General features: G+C 38.5%; 1 protein-coding gene across 1 annotated transcript in view; it reads right to left on the bottom strand.

Moving 5' to 3' along the window:
* LOC124796081 (cell division cycle protein 16 homolog) overlaps positions 1 to 19,572 on the bottom strand; it is a 69,562-nt gene that overhangs the window by 17,500 nt on the left and 32,490 nt on the right. The window contains exon 5 of the mRNA XM_047260167.1: positions 2,624 to 2,816. Within this exon, the coding sequence (XP_047116123.1) occupies positions 2,624 to 2,816 (193 nt within the window). The remainder of the gene's footprint in view (positions 1 to 2,623; positions 2,817 to 19,572) is intronic.

Here is a 19,572-nt window from a genome sequence, read left to right as displayed (position 1 = left end):
TCTTCCAAATACCAAAATAACAAGGTCTAGGTCCGAGAAAGCTTGCAATCATAAAATACAATGGACAGATACAAAGTCAAAGGTTAAATTTATCATGGAACCCTCAGATCATTTTGAAATCAAAATGGGAGTGCAACAAGGAGATGGGCTGCCTCCATTGCTTTTCAATTGTGTTCTTGATGAAACAATACAAGAAGGCACTAACAGAAAAAAGTACTCAAAACTGGTCAAGTAATCACTTTAGGCAGAGGAAAGTTATCTGTGGATTGGCTAGCATTTCCAGATGACGTAGCAATATTAAATTGTGACATTTCGTCAGCCCAAAATAAGATTGAACTCTGGAAATAAACTGCAGGAAAAGTTGGTCTCCAGATATCCTTCACACAGGTGCGGTACATGACCTAGAACAAACAAGCACCAAAGTTCATGGAGACGAAATACGGCAAAATTAAAAAAATTCTACAATTTAAATAGTTCAGTGAAATCATTCAGGAAAATGGATTGAAACATAAGCAAGTGGAATTAGATGGCGAAAGTTGGAAACTGCATACTGACTTACCCAAATTAACTACGACTAGAAACATATCTCCAAGCACACAAAACTAATATGCTGCAATACAGTAATTAAACCAGAATGCCTTTTTGGATCAGGAACAATAATTCTGTACAGGAAAGCATACATTGAAAACACTGAGAATAGAGAACGCAAAAATATAAGAAAAATTCTAAGCCAAAAACTTGTAGTGAACAATACCAATTCACAAGCAGCCAGGAAATCAAACAACACACAAATATCCATAGGTTAAGATTCTAAGGGCACACTAAACGAACGAAGCATGACAGACTTACAAAATAAATAGTAAACTTCTGATAACATGAGTAAAGACAAAACAGACACATTGAAATGGATTGGCAACATCAAAATTGATCTGAAATTAGCATGCATTCCTGAAGATGTCCAAAACCATGAAACCTTCAGGTCAAAAATTAACAAATGGCAAGTTGATTAAGAGGAAAATTCAATGAAGAAGATTGAGAAAACATTGTATGAAGAGGGAAAGAAAGCCCCACAAGAGAATAAAAGGAGTACGGGGAAGGCAAATGCCTGGGATGAGAGGTTTTTAAGAGTCCTGGATCTTTTTCAAGCAGACAGCTTAAACAGTTCTTGATCTGGTACCCTATATGAATGCAATAAAAAAAAAAATGATAGTGAAAGGCACTAGAATTCTTTCAATATTTTGCTAACATGTTAAGTCCAAGAAGAAACTGCAGAAAACTGGCTCATAGAGATGAATCCAGAATGGACTGCAGTGTTACATCATTTAGGACTGCTGATTCTGATTATCTTCCTGCCACCATGTTTTCTGATGCTACAATAACACAGTTCCATCTAACGGTGGAAGACAATGGAGCAGAAAGCAGCAAAAAATGGAAACTAACAAACATGATTTATTACATTTGTGAAAAGCCTCATTTCTCACTTGGCACTGCATCCATTGAGAGGATCTTCTTCACCTAGAGGTGTGCCTGGTCAAAATAAAAAATAATTTGGGAGAGAAAAGAGCCATTAAATTAGTGAAGATCTATAAATTTTTGCATGCTTCTACAAAGGAATAAATTGTATTTTGTTTTCATTATGATACTACATTAAGTTAATTTTTTTTCTGGAAATGTAAATGATATTTAACAGTGTTTCTTAGAAAAGTCGAAGCACAATATTAATAAAATAAATTCTTATGACAGTAAATAGTTGCCTTCAATAAAAATGAAGACTCTTTTTAATTTGTTGAAGGATAGTCATGCAAAATTTGTATGTTCATTAGATTTTCATAATTAAATATGGTTGGCTGTTCTACACTTTTTTTTAAGTCTGGTTGCATTACAACCACCCTGGCAAATGCCCATCTTCTAAGTATTTGGCAAAATCCTAATGGGTTTATGTGCATATAATAATAACAGTAATAATAATCAACAATAATATAATAAGACAAAGAAGAAGGCCACAATGTGTGTTAAGATTCCCAACTTGATCTATGATTTTTGTAAGTTGTCAATTTCTTCACCTTCAACAGTGATTTGTTAACAGGAAAAATGCCAAGTTAAACTACTGTTCGGAATTAATTCTGAACTGTAGGTCCCCCTATAACTGAAAGGGTAAGTCAATTCAGAGATCAGTGGAAGGAAAGGGTGTACTTCTTCCATAAGTCCATGCCTAGTAAAGCATAGTGGTGTTCAAACCTATCTTTAGCTTGAGGGCTGCTTTACTTTAGTTGTAGCCAGGAATTCATTACCTATGAAGAATCATGTGTCCCAAATGACAAACACATATGAGCCTTGTTTTCAAAATTGTAATAAAATAACATGTAATAAATGACAAATAATTCACTTTAAAAATCTCAGATCAACAAACCACGAAGCGTACGTGCAAAAAAATAAAATGTTACCTCAACTCATGTGGTTAGAGAGAAATTATGTGCAAATGTACAATAGAATCAAATCATAGCATTTCATATGTTAGTAATAACAACTACAGGCACTTAGAATTGTGTTAATCAAGGAAATTCCAAAGCTCAAGACAAAACACATCAAACTGTTTCATCGATTCAGAACAGAAATTACTTACTTGAGAAGGGGGGTGTCTCTACCATTAACTGTTCCAGTAAATATCCCAACATAGTTGTACTAAATGTGTGATCTCTGCGTATGCCCAATGCTTTATGAAATAGATCTACTGCGTCTGATGTGTTTCCAAGCAGGGCATTCACAAAAGCCATGGCAGCATATGTTGATGCATTCATTGGTGAAAGTAACAACGCCTACATTCAAAACAGTGATAAGTACATGGTCAAAATTATATCTGCTTTGATTACTCAAGTGTCATCAGAACTAGAACTACCTTAAATTTTAATACTAAATATTGGCCATTACTGTAGTGTTTATTAAAATGGCCAAAAGAAAAGATAAACTGAACATTAATCCATTTCTAAATTAAATTAACTCAAACTCAAATACAGTCATTGGTAATGTTATTTATTAACTAAGTCATTTAGCTATTTACAGAGTTTCCACAATGACATGCTATTACTACAGTCTGGTTTCTGTACAACTTCTGTACAACTTCTAAATAACCTTCTCTCCATGCATTTTACCCCTACTACCTTCAATATTTCAAAGATCGTAGGCCAGATTACATTTTCAAAAGCTTTCTTTAAATCCTAATGACATAGATTTGCCCTTCTTTGACCTATCTCCTAAGGTACGATACATATGCACGTCTTGTTATCATTTTACAGATGTAGGCTGACGTGCAGAAGACATGTAAACATCTGACATAGATCAACAGACTGATAGTCAAATCGAAACCAGTTGTATTTTGACAGCCATCTTGTCCACTGCACTACATTCATGAACAATGTCAGTATCATGTTTGAAAACCGTTTTTCTCTAAAAGTTACTCTACTTCTGCAGAGTAGATATGAATGGAGGAGGAGTTGCCACATTTATTAAAAACTGTCATAAATTCAAGAACACTGACATTAATAAATTCTGTTTCGATCAGCATCTAGAAGCATGTGCAACAGAAGTAGAGTTCCATAACAGATCCTATATAATAGTAACTATCTACCGAGCACCTGCAGGAAATTATAATCTATTCATAAATCATCTACAAGCTCTTTTGGGTTATTTAACAGGAAGAAACAAAGAAATTTTGATTACTGGTGACTTTAATACAGATTTTCTAATGCAATCTTCCAGTAAACATTTACTGCAGTTAGTAATGTTGTCTTTCAATCTAACTCACACTGTAAACTTTCCAACTAGGATCACTAAATCCTCAAGGACAGCCATTGATAACATTTTTATAGACAAATCAAAGGAACAAAATCATATCATAAAACCTGTAATAAATGGACTATCGGATCATGACATGCAGCTCCTTGTTTTAGATTTAAATTCTAAGCAGATTATCAAGATTGCTAAATCTGAGTACAGGAGAGTAGTCAATCAAACCAAAAATTGGGTGTTTTAGAAAACTGTTCGAGGATATGAACTGGAAAGATGTTTATAGTGCTCATGACATGAATGAAAAATATAACACATTCATGAACAATGTCAGTACCATGTTTGAAAACTGCTTTCCTCTAAGTTACTCAAATTAAACAGAAGTCTATAATAAAACCATGGATTACACAAGGAATAAAGATTTCATGCAAGACAAAAAGGAAAATGTATCTGTCGACCAAGAATAGCTCCAATGCTGATGATTTAGCTAAATACAAGGAATAGTGTAATATATTAAAAAAAGTAATTCAGACATCTAAACAAATGCACTACAAGAAGAAGGTAGCAATGTCTGCGAACAAAATAAAAACAATATGGGATATAGTGAAAGAGGAGACTGGTAGAACCAGAAAGGAACAGGAGCAAATAGCATTAAGGATAGATGACACATTAGTAACCGATGGGCATAGTGTGGCAAATCTATTTAACAAGTACTTTATATCCATTACTGATAGAATGGGATTGTCAAGATCAGTAAATAATGCCGTTGAATATCTGAAACTAGCCTTTACAAATAGCTTCAGGTACATGAATATGTCACTCACTTCACCAAAAGAAATAACTTCCATAACAAAATCTTTAAAAACAAAGCATTCTAGTGGTTATGATGAAATATCAACAAAGTTAATTAAGGCATGTTCTTGTGAGCTTAGTACAATTCTAAGTTACTTGTGTAACCAGTCAGTTATAACTGGGACATTTCCTGACTGTCTAAAATATGCAAATGTTAAGCCTCTACTCAAGAAAGGGGATAAAGAGATACCATCAAACTCCAGAGCAATTTCACTTTTGCTAGCATTCTCAAAAATTTTAGAAAAAGTAATGTACAGGCAGCTTAGCAACCACAAATAACATATTATCAAGAACACAGTTTCACACCTACAGTGAAAATGTACTTACTTAATTAAATAACAAATTACAAGCAGCAGGTATTTTCTGTGATTTGTCAAAGACATTTGATTGTGTGAACCACAACATCCTTTTAAATAAATTAGAATTCTATGGTGTCACGGGCAGTGCTGCAAAATGGTTCAAGTCATACCTCACTAACAGGAAACAAAGGGTGTCAGTGCAAGGGACAAGTGAATTAAGTCATCAGTCATCATCAGAATGGGAAGAAATTACATGTGGTGCCCCACAAGGATCCATCTTAGGGCCATTGCTTTTTCTTGTGTACATTAATGATATCTCATCAGTTAGACTGCCAGAAGCAGAGTTCATTTTGTTTGCAGATGACACAAGTATTGCAATAAATAGTAGGTTGAGTGTAGTTCTATAAAGATCTGCTAATGATATTTTCATGGATATTAATAAATGGTTTAAAGCCAACTCACTGACATTAAACTTCGAAAAGACTCACTATATGCAATTCAGAACCTGTGAGAGGTTTCCACCCAGCATATGCATAAAGTATGAAGAAGAGCAGATAGAAGAGGTTGACAGTCTTAAATCCCCGGGATTACAACTTGATAATAAATTCAGTTGGGAGGAGCACACCACAGAACTGCAGAAACGCCGTAACGAATCTGTATTTGCAATTCGAGTGTTAGCAGACATAGGCGACATAAAAATGAAAAAGCTTGCATACTTTGCCTACTTTCTTTCCATAATGTCATATGGTATAATATTTTGGGGTAAGTCAAACAAAAGTTTTCAGAGTCCAAAAGCATGTAATACATATTATTTGTGGAGTAAATTCACAGACGTGCTGCAGAAACCTCTTCAAAGCACTGGGTATACTAACTACTGCCTCTCAGTATATTTACCCTTTAATGAAATTTGTCTTAAATAATATATCTCTTTTTCCGACAAACAGCTCAGTTCATACATACAATACCAGGAACAAAAATGATCTGCACAAGGATTTAAAAGCACTTACTTTAGTTCAAAAAGAGGTCCACTATGAAGGAACACTTATCTTCAATAATTTGCCACCAAACACAAAAAATTTAGTTACAAATAAAAATCAGTTTAAAAGGAGCCTGAAAGACTTGCTAGTGGCCAACTCCTCCCACTCCATTGACGAATTTTTTAATAGAAACAAATGATGTATATATTCATACTATTAGTATTGTTATTTCAGCTTTTTTAAAAAATAAAAAGACATGTTCCACGTCCACGAGGATCTCCTCAGCACAGATCTATGGAACAAAAAACTAATCTAATCTAGTTTCCAAGTTACTGATACGTTTGTGAAAATTTGCGAACAGTGATCAAGAAAGCCAAGAGAGCCACAGAAATGGAAACCCCTCAGCTCATCACAACGAGGCTACCATGCCATAAGAACAAAGTGAGTGAGTGTTTCAAAACATTTTCACACAAATATCAGTCCAGCTCTACAAAGTGACATTGCCTCTTACTAGGTTTTCTCTTCTTCCACAAGATAACCACAGCATTCTTGAAAAGACTATTTAACATTTGTATGATCTTATTGTGAAATTGTTTTTGTAATGCCATATAGCCTGATGATGAGGTTTTCACTCAAAAAATGTTGCACAATAAATAAATAATACATTAGTTAACAAATTTTGTGACTGGTAGTGGTAGTTAAAAACCTTTACATATTTCTTGAGACAGTCATGATCGAAAAATAGTCAAAATGGCTTCAAATTTCTCAGGAGTTGGCTTCTACCAGTTTTTCCATTTTTATATGGATAACTTGGGGGGGGCGGTTATTTTGCAAGTATAATATATCTTGCACACCATGTGGAACAATCTTGTCATGCCTGGCTCTCGTGTTTGAGTCCTGGTACTGACAATGATTTGTCCTTGCGGAGAGAACTGGATCTGGTCACACTTAGCCTCATAAGCCCCAACTGAATACTTATCTGAATGAGTAGCAGATCTAAGGTCAAGAAAGCAGTCAACAGGTGAGACAGCTATGCACTGACCCTACAACACACGCACACACACACACACACACACACAAATAGAGTAAAAGGCTTTGCTTTGCTTTTTGGTTCTCTTTTCTCCAAAGGTCCTTCTAATTCCTACAAGCAGCATCTATCTCTCCTGGAGTTATGCCTGCTTCGACAACCTCGCATTTGTTCTCTAGCCATGCCTGCTTAGCTATTTTACACTTTCTATCAACCTCAATCTTAAGACAAGTGCATTCCCTTTTGTCTGCTTCATTTTCTGCATTTTTATATTTTCTCTAATCATCAATTAATTACACTATCTCCTTTGTTATCCTCGGATTTCTACTAGGTTTTGTTGTTTTACATTAGTGATCCTCTACTATGTTCTCTATTTCATCTCTCAAATCTACCCATTTGCATTCTATTGTATTCCTTTCCACTGTTTCAGTCCAATATTGCCTAATTCTTTCTTTGAAACTCTCAACAACCTCTGGTTCCTTCAATTCATCCAGGTCTCATAGTCATAACTTCCTACCTTTTTTCAAATTTCTTCAGTTCATAATCAATAAATTTTGCTCCGAGTCCACACTTGCCTCAAGAAATACTTTGCAATTTAAAATCTGTTTTCAAAGTCTCTGTCTCATCATTATATAATAAAGTTGAGACCTCCCAACGTTGCCCAGTTCTATTCCATGTATACAAACTTCTTTCGTGATTCTTAAACAAAGTTTTAACATAATTTAATCATGTTCTGTGCAAACACTACGAGGCAGTTTTCTCTTCCATCCATTTTCAGTAGTTAGTTTTCTCTTTCCATTTTTCCTTCTCTACCTCTTCCCACTACTGAATTCCAGTCATTCATCACAAATTTTTTCCTCCCTTAATAATATGAATAATTTCCTTTATATCATCATACACTCTTTCAGTATCTTCATCATCTGAGGAGCTAGCTGGTACATAAATATGTACTACTGTGGTGGGTGTTGGTTTCATGTTTGTCTTGGCTACAATAATGTGTTCACTATGCTGTTCACTGTAGCTTACCCGCATTCCTATTTTCTTATTCATTATTAGTCCTACTCTTGCATTACCCCTATTTGATTTTATATTTACAACCCTATACTGACCTGTTCTTCCTGCCACAGCAATTCACAAATTCCTCTTGTCTCACAGGTAAGAACTGACAATTGATCACTAGAACTATTGTGCCATTCCCATTATAAAAAAGAGGAAGAACTTGTCCCCAGACACAACCAGTTTTGGAAATTTTCATGTGGATAGAAACTAGCTTAGTGAATAAGGCCTGAGGCAGAGTATTAATGCACACTGTATCTTGGCACTTTTGTGGGTGCAGAAGAATCAGCAGAAGTCAGATGATTTTGGGGCAGTACAGATTTGTTTTTGTTCATTGTCAACCTTAGCTACGAAACAATACAGCCTGCCATAGCAATATTGCATTGTGAATGCAATCTCGGTTTGAGTGTGTTGCTTGATCTGCAAGGAGGAGGCAGTGCATTTTTTTCCTTCAGCTCCTCCCCTATAGCCTATATACAACGGAGCAAATGCCTATTTACACCTTCATTATCACCCACGAAAACAGGCACGTTATATTTATATAGAACAACCTCCAAAGCCATCAATTCCATTACTGTGTTAATTCTGAAATTATCTCTTTGTAATAATTCAACATCAAGAACTCATCCCACTGCCCATCTTGTATAAGCTGAGCAAGCTCCACACTTAGAAATATCTGATACTTTTGACCTCCAAACAAAAGTGCTAATGTTTCCTGTCTTATGGGATATTCTTTGGGCCAGTAAATCTAATATTAATAAAGTATTTTCAGTACAAAGAAGTACACTATGAATATTATACTGAGAGTTGGCAACCGAACACTGGCTTAAGAAAGATTCAGTCACAGTTTTAAACAAATTAGAAAACTTTACACTAACTTAACAGTTTTTGTAGGAAAAAACAGAACCTATGGGGGTTCCTGTATACTGGTTAACAACTCATTAGAATATAAAGAAAAAAACAGTTTTAATTTTCTTAACGAAGAACTCATATTTGAAAGTTGCTGTGTAGAGCTAGAACAACATAATATTATTATTATCTCAATATATAGGATTCCAGGTAGTGATGTGACAAAATTATTTTTAGAGAAAGTCCAGTATCTGTTACAAAAACTCACAAAAGAAAAGAAGAAAAAAATAGTAATTGCTACTGATTTTAACACAGTTACAGTGGGTGAAACAAGCTTGTCAACTAAGTTTGTTGACTTAACTGAAGGATATAGCTTTAGACTAAATTTCACTCATTTCACCAGAGCAAATGAGCAACCTGCAACGTGTATAGACAATATTTTAACATATTAAACATTTAATGACAGTGCCAAATTCTCTTTAGACCTAGATATCTCAAATCACTAAGCTTTGCCCATTGATTTACAAAAAAGTAAATAAAGAAAATGGAAGGAGTTGTTCATGAAAAGACAGTTCAATGAAGAAAACATACACTTGGTCTGTTGTAGGCTGAGTGAGATAAATTGGTCATTACTAGACCGCGGATTTTAGGTAAAAACCTATTTTGTTCCTGAGTTCCTATTTGCATAAAAATTTGTACTTATGCGTTTCATGACTATTTACACTTAACAGCGTTAGTTCTATAGGACCTAAAAAAGCCTATTTTGACGTTAGTGCCTATTTTTGCCTATTTCGGCTTTAATATCCTAAAAAGTGCCTATTTCATCATATAAGACAGTGGCTCCAAGTTTTTCCACACTATACGACAGATGGAAAACAATATTTTCTGCCCAGCGTGCAGCAAGGTTTCATAGGCCTTAAGTTGAGCACGGATTAAAAAATCACAATGTTAATCGTAGACACCCTCTATAGCTAAATTACTGCCCTTCGCGCATTTTCTCGCTGCTGTCTACAGGCAGTCCTATCAAACTATTCTGTTTCGTGAAAAGTATTATACGTGAATTTTCCGGTTCGAAAAATACATCTACATCTACATCTACATTTATACTCCGCAAGCCACCCAACGGTGTGTGGCGGAGGGCACTTTACGTGCCACTGTCATTACCTCCCTTTCCTGTTCCAGTCGCGTATGGTTCGCGGGAAGAACGACTGTCTGAAAGCCTCCGTGCGTGCTCTAATCTCTCTAATTTTACATTCGTGATCTCCTCGGGAGGTATAAGTAGGGGGAAGCAATATATTCGATACCTCATCCAGAAACGCACCCTCTCGAAACCTGGCGAGCAAGTTACACCGCGATGCAGAGCGCCTCTCTTGCAGAGTCTGCCACTTGAGTTTATTAAACATCTCCGTAACGCTATCACGGTTACCAAATAACCCGGTAACGAAACGCGCTGCTCTTCTTTGGATCTTCTCAATCTCTTCCGTCAAACCGACCTGGTACGGATCCCACACTGATGAGCAATACTCAAGTATAGGTCGAACGAGTGTTTTGTAAGCCACCTCCTTTGTTGATGGACTACATTTTCTAAGCACTCTCCCAATGAATCTCAACCTGGTACTCGCCTTACCAACAATTAATTTTATATGATCATTCCACTTCAAATCGTTCCGCACGCATACTCCCAGATATTTTACAGAAGTAACTGCTACCAGTGTTTGTTCCGCTATCATATAATCATACAATAAAGGATCCTTCTTTCTATGTATTCGCAATACATTACATTTGTCTATGTTAAGGGTCAGTTGCCACTCCCTGCACCAAGTGCCTATCCGCTGCAGATCTTCCTGCATTTCGCTACAATTTTCTAATGCTGCAACTTCTCTGTATACTACAGCATCATCCGCGAAAAGCCGCATGGAACTTCCGACACTATCTACTAAGTCATTTATATATATTGTGAAAAGCAATGGTCCCATAACACTCCCCTGTGGCACGCCAGAGGTTACTTTAACGTCTGTAGACGTCTCTCCATTGATAACAACATGCTGTGTTCTGTTTGCCAAAAACTCCTCAATCCAGCCACACAGCTGGTCTGATATTCCGTAGGCTCTTACTTTGTTTATCAGGCGACAGTGCGGAACTGTATCGAACGCCTTCCGGAAGTCAAGAAAAATAGCATCTACCTGGGAGCCTGTATCTAATATTTTCTGGGTCTCATGAACAAATAAGGCGAGTTGGGTCTCACACGATCGCTGTTTCCGGAATCCATGTTGATTCCTACATAGTAGATTCTGGGTTTCCAGAAATGACATGATACGCGAGCAAAAAACATGTTCTAAAATTCTACAAGAGATCGACATAAGAGATATAGGTCTATAGTTTTGCGCATCTGCTCGACGACCCTTCTTGAAGACTGGGACTATCTGTGCTCTTTTCCAATCATTTGGAACCCTCCGTTCCTCTAGAGACTTGCGGTACACGGCTGTTAGAAGGGGGGCAAGTTCTTTCGCGTACTCTGTGTAGAATCGAATTGGTATCCCGTCAGGTCCAGTGGACTTTCCTTTATTGAGTGATTCCAGTTGCTTTTCTATTCCTTGGACACTTATTTCGATGTCAGCCATTTTTTCGTTTGTGCGAGGATTTAGAGAAGGAACTGCAGTGCGGTCTTCCTCTGTGAAACAGCTTTGGAAAAAGGTGTTTAGTATTTCAGCTTTACGCGTGTCATCCTCTGTTTCAATGCCATCATCATCCCGGAGTGTGTGGATATGCTGTTTCGAGCCACTTACTGATTTAACGTAAGACCAGAACTTCCTAGGATTTTCTGTCAAGTCGGTATATAGAATTTTACTTTCGAATTCAATGAACGCTTCACGCATAGCCCTCCTTACGCTAACTTTGACATCGTTTAGCTTCTGTTTGACTGAGAGGTTTTGGCTGCGTTTAAACTTGGAGTGGAGCTCTCTTTGCTTTCGCAGTAGTTTCCTAACTTTGTTGTTGTACCACGGTGGGTTTTTCCCGTCCCTCACAGTTTTACTCGGCACGTACCTGTCTAAAACGCATTTTACGATCGCCTTGAACTTTTTCCATAAACACTCAACATTGTCAGTGTCGGAACAGAAATTTTCGTTTTGATCTGTTAGGTAGTCTGAAATCTGCCTTCTATTACTCTTGCTAAACAGATAAACCTTCCTCCCTTTTTTTATATTCCTATTAACTTCCATATTCAGGGATGCTGCAATGGCCTTATGATCACCGATTCCCTGTTCTGTACATACAGAGTCGAAAAGTTCGGGTCTGTTTGTTATCAGTAGGTCCAAGATGTTATCTCCACGAGTCGGTTCTCTGTTTAATTGCTCGAGGTAATTTTCGGATAGTGCACTCAGTATAATGTCACTCGATGCTCTGTCCCTACCACCCGTCCTAAACATCTGAGTGTCCCAGTCTATATCTGGTAAATTGAAATCTCCACCTAAGACTATAACATGCTGAGAAAATTTATGTGAAATGTATTCCAAATTTTCTCTCAGTTGTTCTGCCACTAATGCTGCTGAGTCGGGAGGGCGGTAAAAGGAGCCAATTATTAACCTAGTTCGGTTGTTTAGTGTAACCTCCACCCATAATAATTCACAGGAACTATCCACTTCTACTTCACTACAGGATAAACTACTACTAACAGCGACGAACACTCCACCACCGGTTGCATGCAATCTATCCTTTCTAAACACCGTCTGTACCTTTGTAAAAATTTCGGCAGAATTTATCTCTGGCTTAAGCCAACTTTCTGTACCTATAACGATTTCAGCTTCGGTGCTTTCTATCAGCGCTTGAAGTTCCGGTACTTTACCAACGCAGCTTCGACAGTTGACAATTACAATACCGATTGCTGCTTGGTCCCCTCATGTCCTGACTTTGCCCCGCACCCGTTGAGGCTGTTGCCCTTTCTGTACTTGCCCAAGGCCATCTAACCTAAAAAACCGCCCAGCCCACGCCACACAACCCCTGCTACCCGTGTAGCCGCTTGTTGCGTGTAGTGGACTCCTGACCTATCCAGCGGAACCCGAAACCCCACCACCCTATGGCGCAAGTCGAGGAATCTGCAGCCCACATGGTCGCAGAACCGTCTCAGCCTCTGATTCAGACCCTCCACTCGGCTCTGTACCAAAGGTCCGCAGTCAGTCCTGTCGACGATGCTGCAGATGGTGAGCTCTGCTTTCATCCCGCTAGGGAGACTGGCAGTCTTCACCGAATCAGATAGCCGCCGGAAGCCAGAGAGGATTTCCTCCGATCCATAGCGACACACATCATTGGTGCCGACATGAGCGACCACCTGCAGATGGGTGCACCCAGTACCCTTCATGGCATCCGGAAGGACCCTTTCCACATCTGGAATGACTCCCCCCGGTATGCACACGGAGTGCACATTGGTTTTCTTCCCCTCTCTTGCTGCCATTTCCCTAAGGGGCCCCATTACGCGCCTGACGTTGGAGCTCCCAACTACCAGTAAGCCCACCCTCTGCAACTGCCCGGATCTTGCAGACTGAGGGGCAACCTCTGGAACAGGACAAGCAGCCATGTCAGACCGAAGATCAGTATCAGCCTGAGACAGAGCCTGAAACCGGTTCGTCAGACAAACTGGAGAGGTTTTCCGTTCAGCCCTCCGGAATATCTTTCGCCCCCTGCCACACCTTGAAACGACCTCCCACTCTACCACAGGTGAGGGATCAGCCTCAATGCGGGCAGTATCCTGGGCAACCACAGTCGTAGTCCGATCAGAGGATGCGTGGGACGAGCTGGCCGTCCCCGACAAACCCCCATCCGGACCCCCACAGTGATGCCCATTGGCAACAGCCTCAAGCTGTGTGACCGAAGCCAACACTGCCTGAAGCTGGGAGCGAAGGGATGCCAACTCAGCCTGCATCCGAACACAGCAGTTGCAGTCCCTATCCATGCTAAAAACTGTTTTACAAAGAACTTCTGAACTAATCTACAGAGAGCGCAAACAAATCGACAAAATTTAAACGGTTATTAAAATACAAGATTGCCTAGTAAATGCAGTAATGCTGCTACTTGCGCACTGCTGACACTGCTCGGCGGCGGAAGGAGACTAAGCGAAATTACACTATTCAGGTACTAAGACGCGATGCTACACTCTCAAATACTATAATACGCCCGAAATTTATGAATTAAACAATGCAAGTACCAAAAACACGCAAAGAAATTAAGAATTAAACTATGTAACAAACGAGTGAGCTAGGAGTATACGACTTGCTGCTCAGCTGCTTATCCAACGGCGGCAGGGAGCACACTGACTGTGACCAACCGACACTGGCCGTTCAAAACAAAAACAGTAGACAAACGACTACGCGAATTTACACTATTCAGGTACTAAAACGCGATGCTACAACTCTCAAATACTATAATACGCCCGAAATTTAGGAATTAAACAATGCAAGTACCAAAAACACGCAAAGAAATTAAGAATTAAACTATGTAACAAACGAGTGAGCTAGGAGTATACGACTTGCTGCTCAGCTGCTTATCCAACGGCGGTCAGATGTTTTTATCTGAAGCACCGTTATATTCTTTTCGCTTGTTCAGAAGGGGCGGCCATCTGTCAGGTGCCATATGTCCAGCAACGAGTACGGTACTTCCCCTACCGCTCCCATGCACCGCAGTAAAAGAGAGGGGGGGGGGGGGGGGGGGGGGGGGAAAAAAAAAGGGGGGGTCATCGTTCACTTTTTCCCAGCGAAAACAAATCAGTACATTGTGTAGCGACCAACGGTGTTAAGTGTTACTGACGTTCTAAGTGCAAAATAAATTCTAGTTTCTGTGTGAGAATACTACGCCATGCCGGAAACAGCTAGTTCAAAGTCTACTTGTATAACGCAGTGGCTGCAAGATTTTCCGCATTATACAACAGATGGGAAAATTATTTTCTGTCAAGCATGCAACAAGGAGGTTAGTTGATGTTTTTCTTAGACTTCTTCTTTTCCTGTCACTTAGGATACTTTTTTATCGCTATCCTTTAGTAATACGAAATACTCCTTATATGCGATTCTAAACTGCATTTCCCTTTTCTCTCGTATTAGGTTTCGAGTGTTAACAAATCTCACTTACCTCATCATGCAGACGGAATCGCACATAAAGCTAATGTTGAACGAAAGTCAAAATTTAAGCAAACTCTTTTAACCAATAAATCTGGTGAATCCTCCGAAGAAAAAAAAAAAAAAAAAAAAGTTCTGCAGTGATTTGTGACATGCACTTGTGGCAGCAAACATCCCCTTTCGGAAACTAGAAAACCCTATTTTCAGAGGTTTTCTTGAGAATTACTGCCATTTGTCTATTCCTGCAGAGTCAACTTTACGTAAGAATTATGTGGATTGAGCTTACAATGCTGCGTTGCACAGAATCCGACATGATTTTGGAGAATCTTGTATATGGATTTCTGTGGATGAAACTACTGACAGTCTTGGCCGTTTCATTGCAAACCTGAGTATTGGCAAGCTAGATCCAGATGCTCCATCCAGGGCTCATTTGATTTACTCAAAACAGCTTGCGAAAACTAATCAACCGCATAGCAGAGCAAGTAAGGCTACAATTTCCTAAAGTAAATAAAGTAATATCTATGGTGAAGAAAATTTTTGTTAACGCACCATCAAGAATACAGGCATTCAAAGAACAGCTTCCAGATGTCCCACCGAGCAAGGTGGTGCAGTGGTTAGACACTGGATTCGCATTCGGGAGGACGACGGTTCAATCCCGCATCCGGCCATCCTGATTTAGGTTTTCCGTGATTTCCCTAAGTCACTCCAGGCAAATGCCGGGATCGTTCCTTTCAAAGGGCATGGCCGACTTCCTTCCCCATCCTTCCCTAATCCGATGAGACTGATGATCTTGCTGTCGGGTCTCCTTCCCCAGAACAACCAACCAACCAGATGTCCCATTGCCGCCAGAGCCTGTTGTCACCCGCTGGGGCACGTGGCTGATAGCAGCAGAATACTATAGTACTAATCTCTCAGCTGTCCAGAAGGTAGTTGAAAATATACCGGAGGATGCTGCATCCGTAACTGCAGCAATGGAGCTACTCAAAGATTCTTCTTTAAAACGGGACTTATCTTACATTAGGGCCTACTACACATTTATGGCAAGAATAATTTCACAATTAGAAGGCTCAGGGAGACCTATCTATGACAATATTTCTTTGCTTGAAGAAGTGAAAATGAAAATTAATGAAGCGCCAGGTGAAGTAGGGGAAAAAGTACGCAAACAGTTTTGCAGAAGAACACTGGCCTGAAGGAGTTGTGTGCAGCTGCCGACATACTTAGTGGAAAATGCAGCACTCCTGACTGCATCATTCCTGTCCAACATGTGCCGAAAATGAAGTACGCCCCTGTCACATCTGTTGATGTATAAATTGATTCTGACTGACAAGTGCCACAGTTTTTCACTAGAAAACCTAGAAAAGATTTTGGTTAATGAACTATGGTCAGAATAAGTGAAACTGCGAATGTATTAATTAACCATTGCCACATCTTTTTTACGGAGATCTTTATCTTGCAGAAACTCAAAAATATTTGGAGTTATGTTCAACATTAATGTTTTAGATTGCTGTGCTCTGTAACTGTGTAAATATTCATTTTCCTTGTTTTAATGACTAATAAGATGTTCATACTGTCAACACTGTGTATTTTAATTTATTTTTATTTTCTCTGCATCATTTTTATTAGAGCCTATTTTAGGTTTTATAAAGCCTAAATGAACTAGTGAAGGAACCTATTTTAGGTGCCTAAAACACACTTTTTTATGACCTAAAAATCCGTGGTCTAGTCATTACAACATGAAAGCTCACGTTCAAAAAATTTTGATAAGTTCTGAAACAGCTTTTTCCATGTTTTCAATGAAACTTTTCCACCCATATTCTGTCACAGAAGGGCAAATAATAAACTAAAGTGGATTACTACTGGCATACTAATATCTAGTATATAAAGATACAACTACATACTGCGCTGAAATCCAATAACAGCCCTGAGTTCAGAGTTTGGCTTCCAAAAAGGCAAAAATACAATTTAAGCAATTAATGAATTCATAAATAAAGTTAGTTCCACATTACATAAATCACAAAAAGCTGCATAAATCTTCTGTGACTAATCCATAGCGTTCATCCGTGTGAACCATTCACTATTATTATACAAAATGCAAAAATATGGAATTAAGGGCATTGCCTTACAGTGGTGCAAGTCATATTTGACAAAGAGTCAGCAAAGGATAGCTGTAACATCACAGAAAAATACTGCTTGAAATGGAGAACTATCTCACAAGGGGCACCACAAGGATCAATTCTAGGTACAACCCCCCCCCCCCCTCCATAAATGACTTACCTATAAAAATAAATCATCATTCAGTTTTATTCGCTGATGACACATCAGCACTGATAGCAAATAAAAATGCAGAATAAATACCCAAAACTGTTATAAAAACTTTAGAAAATCTATATGTGTGGTTCCATCTAAATATTTCAAAAACACAACTAAACTAAATATTTCAAAAACACAGTTAATGCCGTTTAAGACAAAACAGTAAAAATTAAATGATACTTAAATTAAGCATGGAAGACTGGAACTAAACGAAGCCGAATGTGTTAAATTCCCGAGACTCTTTAGAAAATAAACTGAATACCCCAGAATTTGCTATGTCAATCTTAGACAATGTCACTGCCATAGACACAAAAGAGGTAGTGTATCACAGCTACTTTGAGGCAATAATGAGATACGCCATTGTATTTTGAGGAAAGACTAGCAGATACAAATTATGAGGAACAAGTGCACTGCAAAGCCAAGAGAATATTATCAGCCACTATTAAGAGACCTAGATATACAATTGTTCCCTCACTGTATGTATATGAAATAAGTCTTTTCACAAATAATAATCCAGAATTCTTTCCTCCAAATAACACCCGACATGGACATGAAACTAGAAACAAAGAAAGTTTTATTCTTCCTACACACAGACTCAAATGTTCCACACAGACCCCACAATATATGGGGATGAAAATATACAATTAGTTAAAAAAGAAAAATTTTCAAAAAGATTGAAACTGATTCAGTAAAAATAAAATTATATAGCACTCTGATACAAAAATACTATTATTCTACTGATGAATTTTTTAATGATGATCTGATCACTTGAGCAGGATAAAAATTAGTAGTATATATAGTCAAATATTCTATGTATATTCTATGTTGTATTCCATGTACAACCTATTATAGTAATAAATTGACAAGTCTCCTGTACAATAAATCAATGATTTGACATGTATGTTATCAGACAATAAAATTCTGACTCTGATTCTGAAACCTCTTTTTTGATGCTCCTTGGAGTTCCTACACTCATATACCAAATTTCTTTAAAGTTACTCATGTCAAAAATAAATAATTGAAGTCCCTATTTATAGTACACACGCATAAATTCCCATTCCCAAAAAACAGTAAACTTAAGAAAAAGTATATTAGCCACATCTACTATAGTGTAAATAAACATTTCAGGTTCCCTGGTCAAGCTATCACGAACAATGTCTCCATTACACAGCCACACGTAACTACTATTGTTCATCAGCAGTAGATGAAGAAAGAAAGAAAGAAAGAAAGACACACACACACACACACACACACACACACACACACAGAGAGAGAGAGAGAGAGAGAGAGAGAGAGAGAGCAACAGGGAGTTACATGCATTGAGAATAGAAAATAGTGCATTGAAAATGGTTAGCCATTAGCTGAAATCTGGATTTGTGTAATAAAATCTAAAAAAAGAATGACTGATTGCTGCACTCTATAATTTATAAGGTAAGACTATTCCCAAAAGAAGTTGGGAAAAGTAAAATGGCGTAAAACTAATGGGGAACCATTCCGAAATAGAAAGTGAAGGCAATGAACAAAAAAAGGAAAACATACAGTAAAAGGAAAAGCAGGAGAAGGTATTAAAATCACAGAGCAGATGGCCCAGGCTGGCTGATCAAAAGAATAAAAAATGATGATCCAGGCACTCTGCAACATACTAAAATCTCCAGCCTAAAAGAAAAGGTGAGTTGAACACACATAGAGAAAAGACAAACACCAAGGGAAACAAATGCAAAGAAAGAGGGACAACGAGGGAAAATCAAGGGAGGGTGGAGGTATGGGAGAGAAGGCCATCCATCCTTAGAGAGTATGATTAAAAAAGACCCTCACGAATAAAAGATAAAACTAAATCAGCCGATGAGATATTGTTGCTCAACACCACAGTTGGGGTGCTGGGAAGGTAAGTGCGGCACAGAACGGCTAAAATTGGCCAGTCCAACAAGAGGCAGACGACAGTCATACGGGAGCCACAGCGACGCCGAAGTGGGTCACTGCGACAGAGGAGGCGGGCACGTGTTAACCAAGTATGGCCAATGCAGAGCTGGCAAAGGACAACAGAGTTCCTGCAAGTGGCTCGCACGGATGACGACCACACATTCAGTCCCCGGCAGGCAGATATCTGGAATCGGTTTACCGGTAGCCTGTTTGGCCAGGCTGTCAGCAAGTTCATTGCCTGGTATCCCAACATGTCCTGCAGTCCAAATGAAGGTCACTGAAGGTCCACAGTTGCCAAGAGCATAAAGAGACTCCTGGATAGTCATTACAAAAGGATGTCGAGGGAAGCATTGGCTGAGGGCTTATAGGCTGATAAGTGCTCAAGAGCGCAATAG

Source organism: Schistocerca piceifrons, chromosome 4, assembly GCF_021461385.2.
Source record: "Schistocerca piceifrons isolate TAMUIC-IGC-003096 chromosome 4, iqSchPice1.1, whole genome shotgun sequence".
NCBI classification, from domain to species: domain Eukaryota; kingdom Metazoa; phylum Arthropoda; class Insecta; order Orthoptera; family Acrididae; genus Schistocerca; species Schistocerca piceifrons.
Note: the sequence above shows the minus strand (reverse complement) of the source record. Positions and strands in the feature narration are given on the sequence as shown.